We start from the raw sequence: 17,206 nt of genomic DNA, 5'->3' as shown, positions 1-17,206 counted from the left end.
TATGAGGAAACTGAGCACAGAGACGTTAGATGCTTAGTGTGAGGTTGTACAGCCAATAAGCAGAGGGGCCAGGCTTAAAAACAAGGCAGTCCTGCCCCTAGATCTCCAGCATTATGTGCAACAACCCCTTTTCCTGTATCTCCTCCATACAGGTACCTCGGTTCCTTATCTAAGAAGGAATGAATTTCAGACCCAGTCCCCAAATCCCTCTTTTATCATAGCTTTCCATCAGCAACAGACTCAGATCCTGGGTCTTTCGCAAGACATCTTGCGCAGGCATCATCTGGCTTCCCTCTTGCCTGATCCCTGCTCCAGACATTGCCCATAATATCCACCCAAGTCACTCCACACCCTGGAGATGGACGGCTGAGTGGCCCATGCATTCTTACATATCCACCTCTCTGCACCTGTGGTTTGAGAAACCTGAAACCTCCTCTCCTTCTGTACTTCATACATTTCATTCGGTAAAATCTGGCGTGTTCATTTGGCAAGTATTTATTGAGTGGGTACTATGCGCTCCAGTTAGCACCAGGGATAAGCTAGTGACCTATGTGGACCCATAGTGTGGTGGGAAAAGCAGAAGGATAAATCCTAAGGTACTGCCGAGAGTGACAGATGTTATGAAAGAGAGAAGTATACAGTCCTCTGGCATTATTTCCTCTTATTCATTTATTTATAAGAGCTATGAAGAGCCTGCAATGGAGCAGGCCATATGCCAGGTGCTGGTGATATTAATCAAGTTTCCTCCTCTCCTATTATTAGGTTCCAGTATGTGGTGGAGGGTAGGCAATAGTGACAAAAACAATTCAGAGCTAAAATAATGACTACATATTGGAGTAAACGGTCTTAACTAAAGAACCAAGTGGTAGAGCAGCTGGGGTCTGGCGGGGGGACTAAGTAAGGTAGAGAAACCAGGGAAAGCTTCTTGGAGAGGTAAGTTTTTGAACTTGGTCTTGAATACAGAGCAGGAGCTAGCCATGCTAGTTTCTAGATAAAACAAGGGCAAGTGCAAAGTCCCTGGGGCCAAAAAGAGCTTGTTTTATTCAAGGACTAGAAGAGAGATCAGTGTGAACATTTGCTAGACTTCCCTTCCCAAGCATTAGGTTGTTGCCTGCCTGCAGGACTGGCTCCTCGGGTAAGACACCGTTCCTCTGTAGTGAGTGAGTCTTTGCCTCTCTCGACGCTGAGCCTCTTGAGGGCAGGAGCCACATCTCATCCACCTTTTAAGGGGCTACGTCTCATAGTTCCTAGTCCATGAGAGGAATTCAGTGAATAGTGCTGATTTGAAGGAATGAATCAATGCTGCATTGTCCTGGTCTGGCTCACATCATTTATTCACTGCCTTCAAGGGTGGACAAATCACTGTCGAGGCACAGTTCACACACCTGGAAGAGTAGTCATGGAGATGGTTTACTCCCTTCCTTAGGGAAGAAATCTTCGTCTTTATTGCTGGGACAGGTGGGGGAACCAGGAACTATAAGTATTTGCAGGGTGTATTTCACACTGTGGGTCTGGTTTCATCTCCCTTGGTAAACTCCGCACACAGAGCCTCATTAGTTGTGCACACACAAAACAGCTATATAATAATTAGTATTAAGGAAGGGTGAATAATAGAACTGTTCACACAAATTAGTTACCGGGTTGAGGGACCTTTTTTTTTTATGCCCCTGAAGCTTTTTTTTTTTTTTTTTTTTGCATTTCTCCCTTCTAACTTCTGGACTCAGAATTTCTGCTTCGTGTTTTAAGTTGTGGCTTTCGCCATCAACGTTTTTGAGCAACTTAAAACTAGTTCCTATTTATTAAGTATTTATAAGGCGACGGGCATTGCGCTGAGCTCTTGGTGTGCCATCTCTCACTTCATCCCCGCAGCAGCCCCAGAGAGTTCTCGCATTTTACAAACGGGGCGCTAAGGTGGCAATTTGCAGCAGGTCCCCCAGCCCGTGAGGGGTCAGGTTTGAACTTGAACTCAGTCCTTTGGCCGAGTTCTGTCATAGTAGAGCTTCCCATCCGAGTGCTCCCTCTGGCATCTCTTGGGATATTCCGAACGAAACTAGTAATTTTGGAGTGTGTTTCTACGGGAACCCTACAACATTACCAGAAGCATGTTTGGGGTCATTTATGATTGAGTCGTGTCAGGTAGTTTTTGGCTCAAGCCTGTCTCTGTGTAGTAAGTGCGCTTAAGCAAAGAACGAGCTTCGTGCTCCATTTCACAGGCTGGGGGTCCTCCAAAGTGGCTCCCTTCCTCTCGAGTTAGACCTAGCAGTCCAGTGGAGCCCGTTAGCCAGCGGCCTCCCAGGCCGGACCCCGAGCTGGATTCGGGATTGCCTCCTTGTCCCTGTGAGTCACAGTGACGCTGGTGTCTCAGCACAAGGATCTGAGGCACTGCTGTCCGATAATCAGTGAGGCCACTTCCCACACTCAGTGACTCCAGCCGGCTTTGTGCGGATGCAAGGCCTCTGGGAACCCGCAGGGAAATCAAAGGGGTCTGGCTGTTGCTCAGCACAGGAGGCAGGGAAAAGGCAAAAGGAAAGGCTTTTCCCAGAGGGGTAAACAAAATTTGTACAAGAGCTCATCAGAAATGCAAAGAGCAAAAAGCAGGTAAAGATGTTCCCAGTGTCCCACTTCTCAGGCACACAGGGGACGAGACCCGGAGCGGTTGACTCTAGGTTGCCATATTCATTGGCTCGTGCAAGGCTTTCGATTATTATTATCATTAATAGAAACGCCTATTTTCAGATCTTTACCCAGACACACAAAAGCATTAAGTTAAGCTGCTGTGCAGGCTTCTTTCTAAAAAGAAGTTTGGGGGCACCTCTTCAGGTCTGACCTTTGCTGCTGCTAGAGTCAGAGCACTGGGTACATGGGGGCGAGAGAAATCTGGAAGACACGTATGGAGATGGGCGAACTGGTAACTGCAGGGAGCATGTGCAAAACTAATAATGGGCATAAAATCCTGTATTTCATACTACCAAAGTCACATACTTAAATGATACATATTTAAAATTCTGGACGACTCGTTTAGGACACCAAAAAACTCACATGCGTTTTGACCTCTGTGACTAATGAGGGCGCTCTGAAAGCTATACAAAAATGAAAACGAGATATCCAATTCACTGATGTATGTGTTACCTGGCACTCGTGTAACAAAGTACCTCAGCCTGTGTGACTTCAACAACAGAAATTTATCTTTGCACGGTTCTGTAAGCCAGAAGTCTGAGATCAAGGTTTCTGTGGGGTTGATTTCTTTCCAAAGGTCATGTGGAAAGGATCTGTTCAGGCCTCTTTTTTCGACTCATAGATGGTCGTCTTGTCCCTGTCTTCCCATAGTCTTTTCTCTACGTGTGTCTGTTCAAATTCCTCCTTCTTCTGAGGACACCAGTTATATCCAGTTAGGCCCCACCCTCATGACCTCATTTTAGCTTGATTACCTCTGTAAGGACTCTCTCTCCAAATATGTTCACATTCTGAGGTGTGAAGGTCAGGCATTCGATATGAAATTTTGAGGGGGACGTGATTTGGCCCCTAACAACTGATTCATAACACCTGACATGTAGAAGCTGTTGGAGCCTAGAAGAAAAATCTATGGGGAAGCAAATAAGAAATGATCGATGGAGCCTTCCCTACTGAAATTTTAAGTGTTTCAGACTTGAAACTTCCCCCCTTTGACAGAAACCAAAACTGATCTTCCAGTAGCACTGGTAATGTAATGTTAAACATCAGCAAATCCTGGTGTGCTAAGTGGGAACTACTTATTATTGGTTATAATAATATACTTCATTTCTGGCCTAGGCTACCAATACAATTGATAAGACTTGATCATATGATAAATTTTCTATCTGTGCCCTCATTACCGCAGAAACAAGCTTTGGAACATTTACATATCATCTCAAGAATAAATGTTCTTCTTTCCGGTCTCTGACGTAGGCCTCAGAAATGCATGCTCTTGGGGCGCCTGGGTGGCTCAGTCGGTTAAGCATCCGACTTCGGCTCAGGTCATGATCTCACGGTCCATGAGTTCGAGCCCCGCGTCGGGCTCTGTGTTGACTGCTCAGAGTCTGGAGCCTGCTTCAGATTCTGTGTCTCCCTCTCTCTCTGACCCTCCCCCGTTCATGCTCTGTCTCTCTCTGTCTCAAAAATAAATAAACATTAAAAAAAAAAAGAAAAAAAAAAAAAAGAAATGCATGCTCTTGCATGTACAAACACACATTCTCAAAGCTACCTATACAAAATCATATTTTCTTTGCAGTTTCCCTTGCATTAGTTATATTTGATATTTGCCTCGCTTCAATTTTATTCCGTACTTAAAAACATTTTTCGCCAAAGGTGAAAGGGACAAAATTTAGCGGCTCAATAGTGAATTCACACACGTACCCACAGCTTTTGTTTTCTTTCTGTAACTGTACACGAGTGAGAACATCCTGGATTAAAGGCCTTACAGATGAAGCAGCTCTGATCCCCTTCCTCACTACTCTTCTCTCCTGTGACTCAGAGGGAAAATCCCCACCCGTGTTTAGCGGTTGTGACACTTGCACACAAATGAGTAGATGTAGCTAATACGTGAGGGTGATGTAGACGTGTTGAACTAAAAATAGGGGTTGCAGTTGAGGATTCTCTACCTGCTATCACGTACATATAGTATGGTCAGATCAGAGAGTGACCTTGACACACTCATGACTCTACCAAACAAAGAAAGTGCATCCTCAATCTTGGGTTGGGGAAGCCAATGGGTATCTCAGTTGCTTCCTTATTTAAAGAAAGCAGAATGGACAGACAGAAGGGAAAAGTGGCTGCAAAGGCTGTAGAGAGGAGTCTTGGGGTGAAGGGAGAAGGTTTATTCTACCCATACTGGGTGAGTTGCTTTGGAAAGTAATCGACCCATTTAGTGCCTTTCATTAAGCTTCTTCTGTACGGTTGATGAAATCATTTCCTCATCTCCTCCATTAAGCATTCAATTAAATCTACATGGCTCACCGGTGTTTTCATAGTTGAACTTTCTATTGTGAGGAGGTGCAGTTCAATGCAGAGTCTCCTCTCACAGTAAGTGGGGGCAAGACAGAGATTCCTCACAGGAGCCAGACATGTTTGGTTGGTATGTAGACGGAAGCCATACTGTCTTTTATAGATCACATAGTGTCACATCTACTTGATGGCAGAAAGCACATGTGTAGGAGGACAGATGGTTGAGACGGAGTGGGAGGGTACTGTTATGAAACAATTGACGAGTGAAAAGGAATGTGGACAGTGAGGTAAAGAGCAGGGATCAGCATGTGGGAGCATCAATGAGCAGTTGTTTGTATGTGTGTGTTCCATTCACAGTCCTAGAAGTAAGTGCCCTGAGTCGATAAAAGAGGAAATAAACTGGTATTAAAAAAAAAAAAAAAGAAATCAAAGGAGAAACAACAAAATTATTGCACAGACTTCGGACTACACAGATCTGATTTTTAAATAGAATTTTTTTTCCTATATTGTCAACATAATCTGTGCTGCCCCAATTTAAACTGAAATGTGGGGAATTTAATGAAGGAGGCCTAGCCAAGTAGGACCTGGATTCTAGGCGGATCACCGAGTTGTACAGTTACGATTCAACAAGCCTTATTATTGGTCCTGAGCAACAGCTAGTTGATGTGAGGGATCACCTATTTCGGGTGAACTGGGCAGCTAAACCTTGAAGCACAGGCAAGTTCCTTTAAGTAGGTTTATGAGACATTGAGAGGATGGTGGTGATATCCAGCCCTGTGGACCTATTTACATTGTGCCTGTACGGTTTGACAGTGATAGGGTCCTTTCCCCTCCCTCAGTTCCCATGATGTATTGAGCGAGTCTCCAAAGGTTAGCCTCTGCGGTCTGTCTCACATGCCTCCAGCCGGCCTCCTGCTCTCTGCACCTGTGGTGTCCATTTCTGACTGCCCATAGCTTCCTCCTATATGAATTCTACCTGTTAGAAGGTGAAAATCTCTTTTTTTCTATTCCAACCGACAATTCCTCCTATTGGCTTAATGGCCCAAAGCTACTTTATTTAAGTCAGTAGCAAACAGAGTTCAACTCACTGTAGTTAAAATCTGGGCTCTGCTCAACCATTTCATCTCTCCATTCCTTTTTATCTGTTCTGTATGCTCAGCAGGCCCTCTGAAAAAAGGGAATCAGAGCAAAGCATTTTGATAAGAAAATGAGATAAGCTTATTCCAGAATTCTCAACCCTTCTGCCTCTTTGAATAACTTCTCCCCTCAAGTTCACTGAAAACCTTTACATGGATTTCTTTTAAGACCTACTCCCCCACTGCTTTTCCTCTCAGATTTCCTGACTATTGAAAAAGGGAGGGAGTGTTTACTCATACTAGCTTCATGGCAATCCTGTTCCTAGAAGGGTCTGTGATAGGCAGAAAAGAGATGATGCATGCTGTTTGATTATTTGCTTTTTAAGAACAAATTTGCTGTGATGGGGTCCAACATAAGTCACTGACGAGAATGTAAGGGAGTACTGCCTTTCAGGAAAGAGAGATGTCAGTACATATCTGGAGCTTTCCAAGTGCCCTGCCCTTTGGTCCATTAGATCCTCTTTAAAAATCCTTACTAAGGCAAAACTTTGTAATATAATGATTTGTCTACCAAAAACATGCGCCGCATCATTATTGTAACAAAAAGTGAGTACAAACTGACCAACAAAAAAGGGAAGATCACGAAACATACGGGATGGGATGTCAAAGGAATACTACATTGTCATGTTTCAAAGTACATGCAATGGTATGGGAATTAACAGTAGGAGGCTTAGTATAAAGTACTTTATCAACTGTCAATATATTCCTACTAAAAGTATACATATGTTCATTGAAAGAAAACATAAATAGAACCCGCTGTGAAAAGTGCTATTTCTGTATCGTGAAACTATGGGTAATTTCTATTAACACATATATGTTTCTTTACTTTCTATTTAACAGTGGGGTGACTGGGTGGCTCAGTCATTTGAGTGTGCCATTCTTGATTTTTCCTCAGGTTATGACTCCAGGGTTGTGGATCCCAGCATGTGGGAACTCACATGCTCCCTCTCTAAAATTAAAAAAAAAAAAAAAAAAAAAGTAAAAGTTTTTAAGAAGAAACTCTTTGATCTTCAGGCTAGGTGTTCTATAGACATTATTTTTTCCCCTAGTAATTAATTCTCCCTCTGGATACTCTTTTACATCATATGCATCTACAATGTCATAATAAACTACGAGGAAGAGAAGTAGGCACTGAAGCCATAAAAATAGCTCCCACATACTCATGACTTTTAAAATAAATGTGTACCTGTAGAGTACTTTACAATTTTGAAAGACACTCACATAAAGCAATCTTGAAATCTATGAGAAACTCTATGAGAGCAGAATTTTGTCTTGTTTGCCATTATATCCCAGGATGTAGAATGGTGTCAGGGATATACTGGATATAGGGTATATATTTGCTAGGTTAACAGATGAATGCTGTTTGAACAGTGACGGTCAAGTAGGATCTTAGCGATTGTCATCTCACATGATATTCATGATGGCCTTCTGAAGAGCGTATCCTCGATTCTCTGAGGACTTGGTTCTTAGTATGATTTTAATGGTACTTCATTGTTTCCTCATTGCCCTACTAAACAAATGGCCATGATGCCACTTATTACTTGAGGATTTGTTTTTGGTTTTGTTTTGTTTTGTGGTGTGTGTGTAGAGAGCATGAGGGAGGGAGAGGGACAAAGGGAGAGTGAGGGAAGGTGAGAGTCTTAGCACAGAGCCCAATGTGGGGCTCAATCCCAAAACCTTGGGATCACGACCGGAGCTGAAATCAAGAGTCAGATGCTCAACTGACTGAGCCACGCAGGTGTCCCTTACATGAGGATTTTGTTTTCTATCAGAATTTTTTAACTGTGTATGTTCAGAATTTATTGTCCCATGACTCATTAATTGCTGTGTGTTCCTACTGCCTCTTTTCTCTGCTGTCGGTACTTGCTATGCGTTGTGAGAATCTTCTCGACTAGATCTTGAGGTTTCTAGATAGAATACGGTCAAGATGGCACTCCAGGTGCTGAGATTCATAGCAATAAGAGGAGCCTGAATCTTTTCTAGAGTATTTCTTAAAGTCTTCAGACTTTCTGAACACTGTCACATATATCTTAAAATAGCCTGTTTCTTTTCAAATTATACACCTACCAGGAGAGAATGATGAGTACTATCCTCCATCACCTCAAAAACTGGCCAGAGCAAGAATGAAAGTTAAAACACACCAAGGGCCTCACTGTGGGTTTTCAATGCAATGGTGTCCCGGTGAGGATCATCCAAGGGAACAAAACAAGGCACTTTTTCAGGCAGGTGCCCTTTGTGTTCGCCTTTCCACAATGGCTCCTTTCCTGTTTGTATCCACTTCAGCTGCACAGCCTCAGTTCAGGTGGGGTGGAGTGACATGTAGCCTGGGGTCTTATTTGATGTGTGGCCTGTATGTACTTCTTTCCCTTGACCTGGCTCTTTTCACTGTGAACTAAGGTTCCCTACTGTTCGACATCAGGGCACTGATCGCATTGGCTCTTCAAACCTTTGAGAGTAGCTGCTACGTGACTCTGTTCCAAAGCGCGTGCTTTACCCTGCTGTAGCCCTGCCCCAGGCCTATTCACGACCCTCATTCTCAGCAGATTTCTCTCCCCGTCCCCTTGATAGGCTACTGAAACGGGACTTAACTTTTACTCGCAGAGTTAAATCAGTCTTCTCTTTTAAAGACAAGAAAAAGGGTGGAGAAATTGGGGTAACTCTCACATATATATGTTTGTAATTTTATTCTTCATAAACTAAGATTTTGATTGAATCCACACTCCTTCCTTCCCTTGAGAAACAGTCCTTTCCTATAGGCTAATTAATTGACTCTTTGTTTCCCATCCAAGTGGTCATTTCTTCACTTTGATGCAGCGCGTATTTCAGGAGCACTGTGTCCATCAGGACACAGATGGAAGAGACAGACTTGGTCTCCTCCCTCACGGGAAGGGGGAAAGGCATATCGAATAATTAGATACAAAATTAATAGTTCAATTCTCATTTTGGAATAGCAGTGAGAGGCACATGGAAGTATCCAACCCACAGGTAGATGGAACCTGCTTAGTTTGGGAGTTCTGGGAAGGCTTCCTTGAAGTGAGAATGAGTAGATGTTGGCTAAGCCGAGTTGAGGTGACAGGAAAAATAGGAAGAGAGAAGGCAATGTGTAAAGGCTGAGGTGAAAATAAGCAAGGAAAACTCAAGGAAGTGCCACCAGGAAGATGAGGGCATGGTGAGCCAGTGAGGCACGTGTTGTTGCCACGTTAGAGATTTATGCCCTTCACTGAAGAGTTGCATGTGCTAGGCACTGTGCGAGGGGCTAGGGAAGTAACTGTGAGTTGGGATTCTGCCCTTGCACAGCTTGTGCTTAGGGGCAATTACAGGATCAGTGATGAGTGCTCTGAGAGAGGAAATCAAGAGAAAACGTTTCTCTGAAGGCCAAAGACTAGGGGAGAAAAAGAATGGTGTGCTCCAGGAAGTGAAATAACCACAAGTGTAGAGACTCTGTTCAAGGGAGGTGACCAAATTAATGGTCCAGAGACAAAAATAAAACCAATTCCATTTGCTACACATGTGATGATCATTGGAGGCAGTGCTGTGTTGTGTGAGGAGGTCCAGGAGTTGGAGAAGGACCCCTCATCTGATCTATAGCTGGATCACTGTGGACCTGGACAAATGACTGATACTCCTTGGTGTCTATTTCTTCATCAACTACATAGGAAAGTTGGACCAGGTACCTTCCAGATTGTAGATTCCATGATCCTATAGAAAAACCCTCATGTACAGTGGGTAAAGCCTGAGAGGTTGTTCCTAAGCTTTTGAGGTCACAGAGATGAGTAGGTAACAACATTCATTTAGTCTGTCATTAAAATGTACACAAAAGTCACCCCAGAACTGCGTTTGTTTGGAAGCAGTATCACCAACCTAACTTTCTTCTTTATTCTCAAAAATTTGAGTACGTTTTTAGGTGAGAAACCAAGCTGACCCTCTGCAGATAGAAATTTGTCTTTCTTGCCCTTATTTTTTACTGCGGTCTCCTCCCTTTTCTACTTGGACTTGAACTTAAGGTGTGCAGTGTGTCAAAGCAGTGCCATGGTGACTTGCCAATGATGTCAAAAACATGGCTTTGGTTGGCGTTGTGCAGATTACATGGGCAAGTGGTCGATTTCTTTGTATTTAGCAAGTTGTCAGTTAATGAATATAAAATGCCGGCCTTCACCAGTAAGGAATTGGGAGAAATTGAGAAAATGGAAACTAAACCTGGATCCCAGCTGACACCCTAGATTGTTCTCTGAGGATACCTTTCTAACAGAAAGCTGTTGTTTAAAATGTCGACCAAAGACTGGGAATTATTAAACATTGAGATGCGATCTGTTTGGACATTAAACAGAAAACCTTCTTGGACTTTATAGATATCTTTGAACATGGAGGTTCTGGTCATCTTACCTTTCATGGGTCAAAAGGAGAAGACATTTACAATGACAAGCAAAAACAGAGTGAAAGTTCAAAGTCTCTTCAGTTTAGGTGGAAAGCTGAGGATAGGCATGGACAAATGAATATTTGTGAGCAGCAATTTAGCGGGATTTTAGCAACTCCTGACATAATTGTGTATGGCACCCCTTACAGCTTGAGTAAAGGGAGCTTAGGACAATTACCTTATACCTTACGCTACCTCACCTAGTATATGATGGACTTGAGAACTTATCAGAAGAAGTGGTGAGGATAAAAATAGAAAAGGTTCAAGCTCCAAGTTTTACAATATGTGATTGGTATTATGTCCTCTCTCATTATAAGCCTTACGCCCCTCTCATACACAGGCCTTGTGATCCAGTGAATAGTCCCTGTTGGCCTTCGTGCGTGTCCCAGTATTCCTCTGCTGTTTAGCACATTCGATGACCTCAGCCAATGGGTCTTGGGGATGATTAATTATACGGAGAAATTACCTCTTGTTTTTAGCAGGTTTCATTAGTGTGGTAATAGACCAACCTTAATTGAGCACAGGCTATTATGCCATCTTCTGTTCTCAGGGGATTTTAGTCAACTCATTTCATTTGGATATTGACCCTGCACATGCCCGTTCGCAAGTGAGGAATCTGAGACACATGCGTGAATTAACTTTCAGGGAGTCTCAGAGTCACTTAGTGATGGACCAAAGACTTAGACTCCAGCAGTGTGACTCCAGAGCCTGTACCTAACCCCTGTGTTCCTACCACTACTGTGGACCAAACAGGGAGAGGATCTTAAAAACATTTAGCAATAGCCTTTCACTTGCTAGCCTAGTGATCTGACCTTTCTCATTTGTGGAGCCAAAGCTGTCATGTCCTATTCTACACTGAATCCTCCTAGGCCTAGGAAGAGGGAGACAGCAAGATGATTGAATGGAAAAGGATGGAGTATTTTGATTTCAATCCTCATGGTTTTACTTCCGTGGGTTAGCCCAGGTTGGTACATTCCATTTGCTTCATCCACAACTAGGATACTCTGTAGAGTCAAAGCTCCGTATAGTTCTTCATGTATGAGTAGCTGGCAAATATATAAGCAAAGGCCAAATCAGGAGAGGAAGCTATCAGGCCAAATGCTTATCAACAGCCCCATGGAAAGGGCATGTGGAGAGTGAGGGGCCGAGCAGAGCTTTTGTAGCTCTCCACTGAGCAGTGTCCTGGTACATTCTCCCAGGGAGGTCTGCTCTGTTTCTGTTTTCTAAGTAGGACCCCAAGATAGCATTTGGTGTATCAAATGGGGGCAACTAATAAGATGACGGGTATTTGCAGGTGTTTACATGAAGGCAGGCTGTATTACTCTTGCCTGTTCTCCTAGGCACTCTCACACACCGTACCTCTCTATCCATCCAATCCTTTCGTTTCTGGACAATTACAGTTGACTCATGACCAATAAGGGTCCATTTAGAGGTGATTTTTTAAAGAATACTGTAAGTGTATTCTATCAGTAACATTTTTTTCTGTAGCTTGCTTTGATGTAAGCATATAGAATATAGCATATATAACATATACAATATGTGTAAATTGACTGTTTATGTTATTGGTAAGGCTTCCAGTCAACAGGTAAATTTGGGGGGAAGTCTAAAGTTTTATGCGCATTTGCAACTACATGGGGGTTTGGTGCCCCTGACCCTAGCATTGTTCAAGGGTCACCTGTATAAGAAAAGTGCCCCCCTTGTTTGCTAACGTGATGCTTTTTTCTCTGTTTTTTTAATCACAGCAGAATCTAAGAAGAAGAAAAAGGAAGGCAAGAAACAGGAGAAGATGCTGGACTAATGCCATCTTCTTGGACCATGAAAAGGACATCAGCAAAAAGGAGGAGTTAACTATTGCATTTATACCCACGTAGGCTTTGTATTCAAAAATTATCTATAGCTAAGTACACAATAGGCAGAAACAAAAAGAAAAGAAAAATTTTGTAGTAGCATTTTGTAAAATGTATACCATAGTATGACTAGGGGCTTATAATAAAGGACTGTAATCCTATTTAGAAAGTTGACTTGTAGTACATGATAAATGGTAGAAAACTGAGGTAAGTTTTTTGAAGTTATGTGATATTTTACATTTAAAATCTTTTTTTTTTTTTACCTTTTTTTCTTTTGGCAGCAATTTATGTGTTATGACCATGTAAACTACTTTTCTCGTTAGATAAATTTTTCACCTAGACTTTTTTTCCCAATTGAGAAAAATATATACTAAACAAAGCAGCAATAAAATATAATCATCCTGTCTGAGGAAAATATCTTCTGCCAATGGATCTTTTAAAACAAACTTTAGTCCACAAAATGGAGGGAGGGGGCAGAGCATGCCCTACTTCAATGTTTTTTTTTTTTTTTTTTTAAAGAAATGCATGAAAAGAAATTCGCTTTGGCAGGAACATTTGTTTTCTTAATGAAATTATTTTTCCTTCTGAGGAAAAAAAAGACTAGGAAAATAAATCAAGGTGATTCTGGAAAAAGTTGCTTTTGTGTGCAATCATTTGATATTGTAACCCTCCTGCTTTGTCCCCCACACTCCCCCAGTCAACCTGTTAGCAGTGAGAATTTATCATACAAACTAATTAAATTCCTCTTGGGCACAATTTTATAGAGGATTTTTGTATATGTAGTATAGATGTAGATCTGTAGAGTTTAACTATCAGTTTTTGGTACTGCGGAATTGAATAAAAGTCCCAAAATAATCTAGGGTTGGATGGAACAGAAAAAACCCTTCTCTTACGTACAATATGCATGGGCTGCACAATCCAAATCAGGAACAGAGTAACATATGCAAAATAGTAGAGTCTATACACGAAGAATTCCTCCTCTATTATCTGCCGTATGTACCAAGATATCCACCAAGGATTACTTGTACAACTCCCTTATCTGCTGGGTTCCGAGTACAATCTTTAAGTAAACAAATCAATGCTTCTATTATCCAGGGCGATGACACCTCAGAAATCCGCGGGGATTAGCTTCAACGTATTACTCTTGAAAAAGCCACCTCTACTTTTCAAGGGGCAAGTTTATCGCTTTACACCTGCCTACCAAGCTAACTCCAGATCCGCTTCCAGAAATAATGGTTTCAACATACCTTAGGGTAGCCGTAAAATAATCACAAACTGGTCTAATGATGCCACTAAAGAGTCTTCAAAGCTAAACTGGCCTGCCATCTGGTCGAAGACTCCACTTGAGCTAGAAATGTCGAGGGGGTTCCTATCTCCTAAGGCAAAGCCCAATGCCACTGGGGAGGAGAAGAAGAACACGTTATGGACCGGTGCTTAATGAAAGAGTATCTTGTAAAGAGCAAAGGACAGAAACGTGAATGCAGTCCTTTTACAAGAGGCCTTTAATAGGAAAAAATTCTCCTGGGGATGGATGGAGGAGAAGAAAAGGCATTATTTTGAGTGGGTTGTGTTTTTTTTATAACAAGTCCCATAAGGATAGAGATATGGAAGAGTCTGCAGCAAATTTTGTTAGCCTCTCGCCTCATATTGCTCCTCTGTCACCCTTGAGCCGAAACAGCAGCTCATGAATCAGCAATGAGCTCAGGTAACCTCGAACAAAATCTCCCCAAGGAAAAGCAGCCCCGTAAGTGATCGCGGCATCCCCTTCATTCACAGGGTGTGGAGGATGCATTCCTAACAAACTCTACAATAATATTCCAAGAGTTGGAATGCTAACTACCATTGCACAGGCTGTGAAGTTCAACTTCCTCTAAGTCTTGAGAATTACTCTACCCCAGCCCCCAGCTTAAAACATCTTGCCGAATCTCGCTGAAGTACGGAACACATAAATACAAAAGGACAAGCTCCCAAAGTCACTGATGCTCACCAACTGAAGCAAACAGACCATGGTCAGTGATTTCATAGGGTATCCCAGCAAGCTCTCTTCCCAAATGTTCTGAGTTTTAGCCACTTTGCCCCAAAGTTTACTTAGCCTTGAGGCAGGAAGGCGAAATATAAAATCAGCTGCAAAAGAAAAAGAGGCTTGGGAAGATGGCAGAGTGAGAGGGCCCCAAGTTCACCTCATCCCACATTTACAACTAGATATCATTCGTATCCAAGTAAGTAAACCAGAGAGCAATCAAAGACTGGCAGAATAAACCCCACAACTAAATGTAGAGAAGAAGCCACACTGGAGAGGTTAGGAAGGCCAGCAGCAGTGGCTGGGAGCTGACTGCAGGACGTAGGGAGCTGTGGGCACAGAGAGAGGAAAACAAGGAAGCCCACGAAGGCAAAGTGAATCCCCTTAACATCCGGCCTTGACAACCAGAGGGGTTGAATTCTAGGAGTTTGTATAACCAGTGGGACTTGGGAGTCTGGAGCTTTAAGAGCTGACTTACTAGGTGAGCCAGGAGTGATAGCCAGGTCCCCGTCCCTAGAGACACAGCAGCCAAGGAGAGGCCACAGAGAAGCCACCGTTTGCACAGCAGGAGGGAGATGTGTTTATACTAATTTCGAGAATGTTGGGGGGGACTTCTCTGGGAACAGAGGAGCTGGCAGGCACCATTTTCCTTCCCTATCCCCCCAGCATAAACAGAGCCACCTGGGGGAGATGGCAGTGCACAGAAACTTGCTACCTAGCCCTCTAGCAGTATTCCCTGCCCTTGAGTTCTCCTGAGGACTCACCCACTCCAAATGTGCTGGCCTGGGCCCTGAGCTCTGCGCAGCAGCGGTGCCTGGGGGATACGGCCCCGGACCATCAGCTCAGTGCAAATTTTGCTAACACCACTGCCCTGCCCTGAGGCCCTTTTGTGGTCCTGCCTCCTCAGAACCTGCTTCCTTCACTCTCCCTAACGTCACAAAGAGCAAGCACAGCCCACAACAGAGAGTCTGTGCAGATGTGTGGACTGAAAGGAAAAGGGACTCAGGACACAATGGCAGGACATAAGCAGTATAGATAGGAGGCTCCTCCCAAGTCCCAGGTTCTGGTGAATGGGATACAATGCACGGCCCAGCACTACAGGACCTCGTCATCGTAAAGCCACTACTTGTGAGAGCAGACAACATAGCTGACTTCCTAACACACAGGAAAAACAGACATGGACAAGATGAGGAGACAGAGAATTATGTCCCAAAAGAAAGAAAAGGACAAAATAAGGGCAGAAGGTGTATGTACACAAAATGGAAATAAGTAACATGCCTGATTCAGAATGTAAAGTAATGATCATAAAGATATTCACTGGACTTGGAAAAGGGTGGAAGATATCACTGAGACCCTGACAGATAAAAAAATAACCTATCAGAGATGAAGAACTCAATACATGAAATTAAAAATACAATCGATGGAATAACTAGTAGACTACAGGAAGCAGAGAAACCCATCCGTGACCTGGAGGGTAGAGTAATGGAATCGATCTGAAGAGAAGAGAAACAAATACTGCATAATGAGATTAGACGTAGAGAACTCAGTGTAATAATATTCACATTATACAGATGCCAGAAGAAGAGAGGGAAGGGGTGGGGGTGGGGGAACAGTAAAATGTTTTTGAAGAAATAATAGCTGAAAACTTTCTGAATCTGGGGAGGGAAATACAGATCCAGATTCGGGAGTGAGAGAGATTCCCCCAACAAATGCAACCCAAACGTGTCCATACCGAGACTCATAATAATTAAAGTGGCAAAAAATAGTGATCAAGTATGAATTCAAAGTTTCCAAGAGAAAACAAGGCAGATACATACAAATGAAACCCCATAAAGCTATCAGTTGATTTTTCAGCAGAAACTTTGCAGGCCAGAAGGGAGTCGCATGATGTATTTAGTGGTGAAAGGGAAAAATGTGCAACCAAGGATACAGCAAGCTTATCATTCCCAATAGAAGGAGAGATAAAGAGTTTCCCAGACAAAGAGAAGTTAAAATAATTCATGACCATTAAACCAGCCCTACAAGAAGTGTTAGGGGGACTCGGTGAGTGGCAATCAAAAACCCTAAGAAAGAGTAAGAAAAATAGGAAGCACAAAGGCAAAAAAAAAAAAAAAAAGAAAAAAAAAAAAAGAAATTAACTCTGTGAAAATCAGTCAAGTGAAGCAAAAAATAAAAGGATGTAAAATATGATACCAAATATCTGCAATGTGGAGGGGAGAGTAATACAGAATGAGTTCAAAATTAAGTGACCATCAGCTTAATATAGACTGCTATATGCAGAAGATGTTATATATAAACCAAAAGGTAACTACAAGTAAAAAAAAAAAAAAGTGATACGCAAAACTAGGAAGGAATCCAAGTATATCAATAAAACCAGCAAACCATGAAAGAGAGAAAAAGGATCAGAGAAAAACTGCAAAAACAAGTAACAAAATGGCAATAAATACATATCTATCAATAATTATTTTGAATGTGGGGTGCCTGGGTGGCTCCGTTGATTAAGCATCCAACTCTTGATTTCGGCTCAGGTCATGATCTCATGGTTTCTGAATTCCAGCCCTGTGTCGGGCTCTGCATTGACAGTGCATAGCCTGCTTGGGATTCTGTCTCCCTCTCTCTCTGCCCCTCTCCTGCTGTTGCTCTCTTTCTCTCTCTCTCTCTCTCTCTCTCTCTCTCTCTCTCAAAAATAAATAAAAATTTAAAAGTAATTATTTTGAATGTAAACTGACTAAATGCTCCCATCAAAAGATATAGGGTGACAGAATAGATTTTAAAAAAAGCAAGATTCATCTATATGCTGCCTACAAGAGACTTATTTCAGAGCTAAAGA

The 17,206-nt window shown here is 42.5% G+C and overlaps 1 protein-coding gene and 1 long non-coding RNA gene across 4 annotated transcripts in view; one reads left to right on the top strand and one right to left on the bottom strand.

Annotated features, from left to right (window-relative positions):
* PTN (pleiotrophin) overlaps positions 1–12,989 on the top strand; it is a 100,118-nt gene extending 87,129 nt beyond the window's left edge. Inside the window, exon 5 of one of the 2 annotated variants that reach the window (XM_042973188.1) lies at positions 12,255–12,989. In XM_042973188.1, the coding sequence (XP_042829122.1) occupies positions 12,255–12,307 (53 nt within the window). In that variant the 3' untranslated portion in view covers positions 12,308–12,989. Of the gene's footprint in view, positions 1–12,251 lie in introns of both variants that reach the window. The other variant, XM_042973182.1, reaches the window with a different exon arrangement.
* Positions 1–17,206, bottom strand: part of LOC122234961 — a 130,498-nt gene that overhangs the window by 9,994 nt on the left and 103,298 nt on the right. The gene's annotated exons all lie outside the window — the stretch shown is intronic.

This window comes from Panthera tigris, chromosome A2 (assembly GCF_018350195.1).
Source record: "Panthera tigris isolate Pti1 chromosome A2, P.tigris_Pti1_mat1.1, whole genome shotgun sequence".
NCBI classification, from domain to species: Eukaryota; Metazoa; Chordata; class Mammalia; order Carnivora; family Felidae; genus Panthera; species Panthera tigris.
This window is presented reverse-complemented; position numbering and strand designations above follow the sequence as displayed.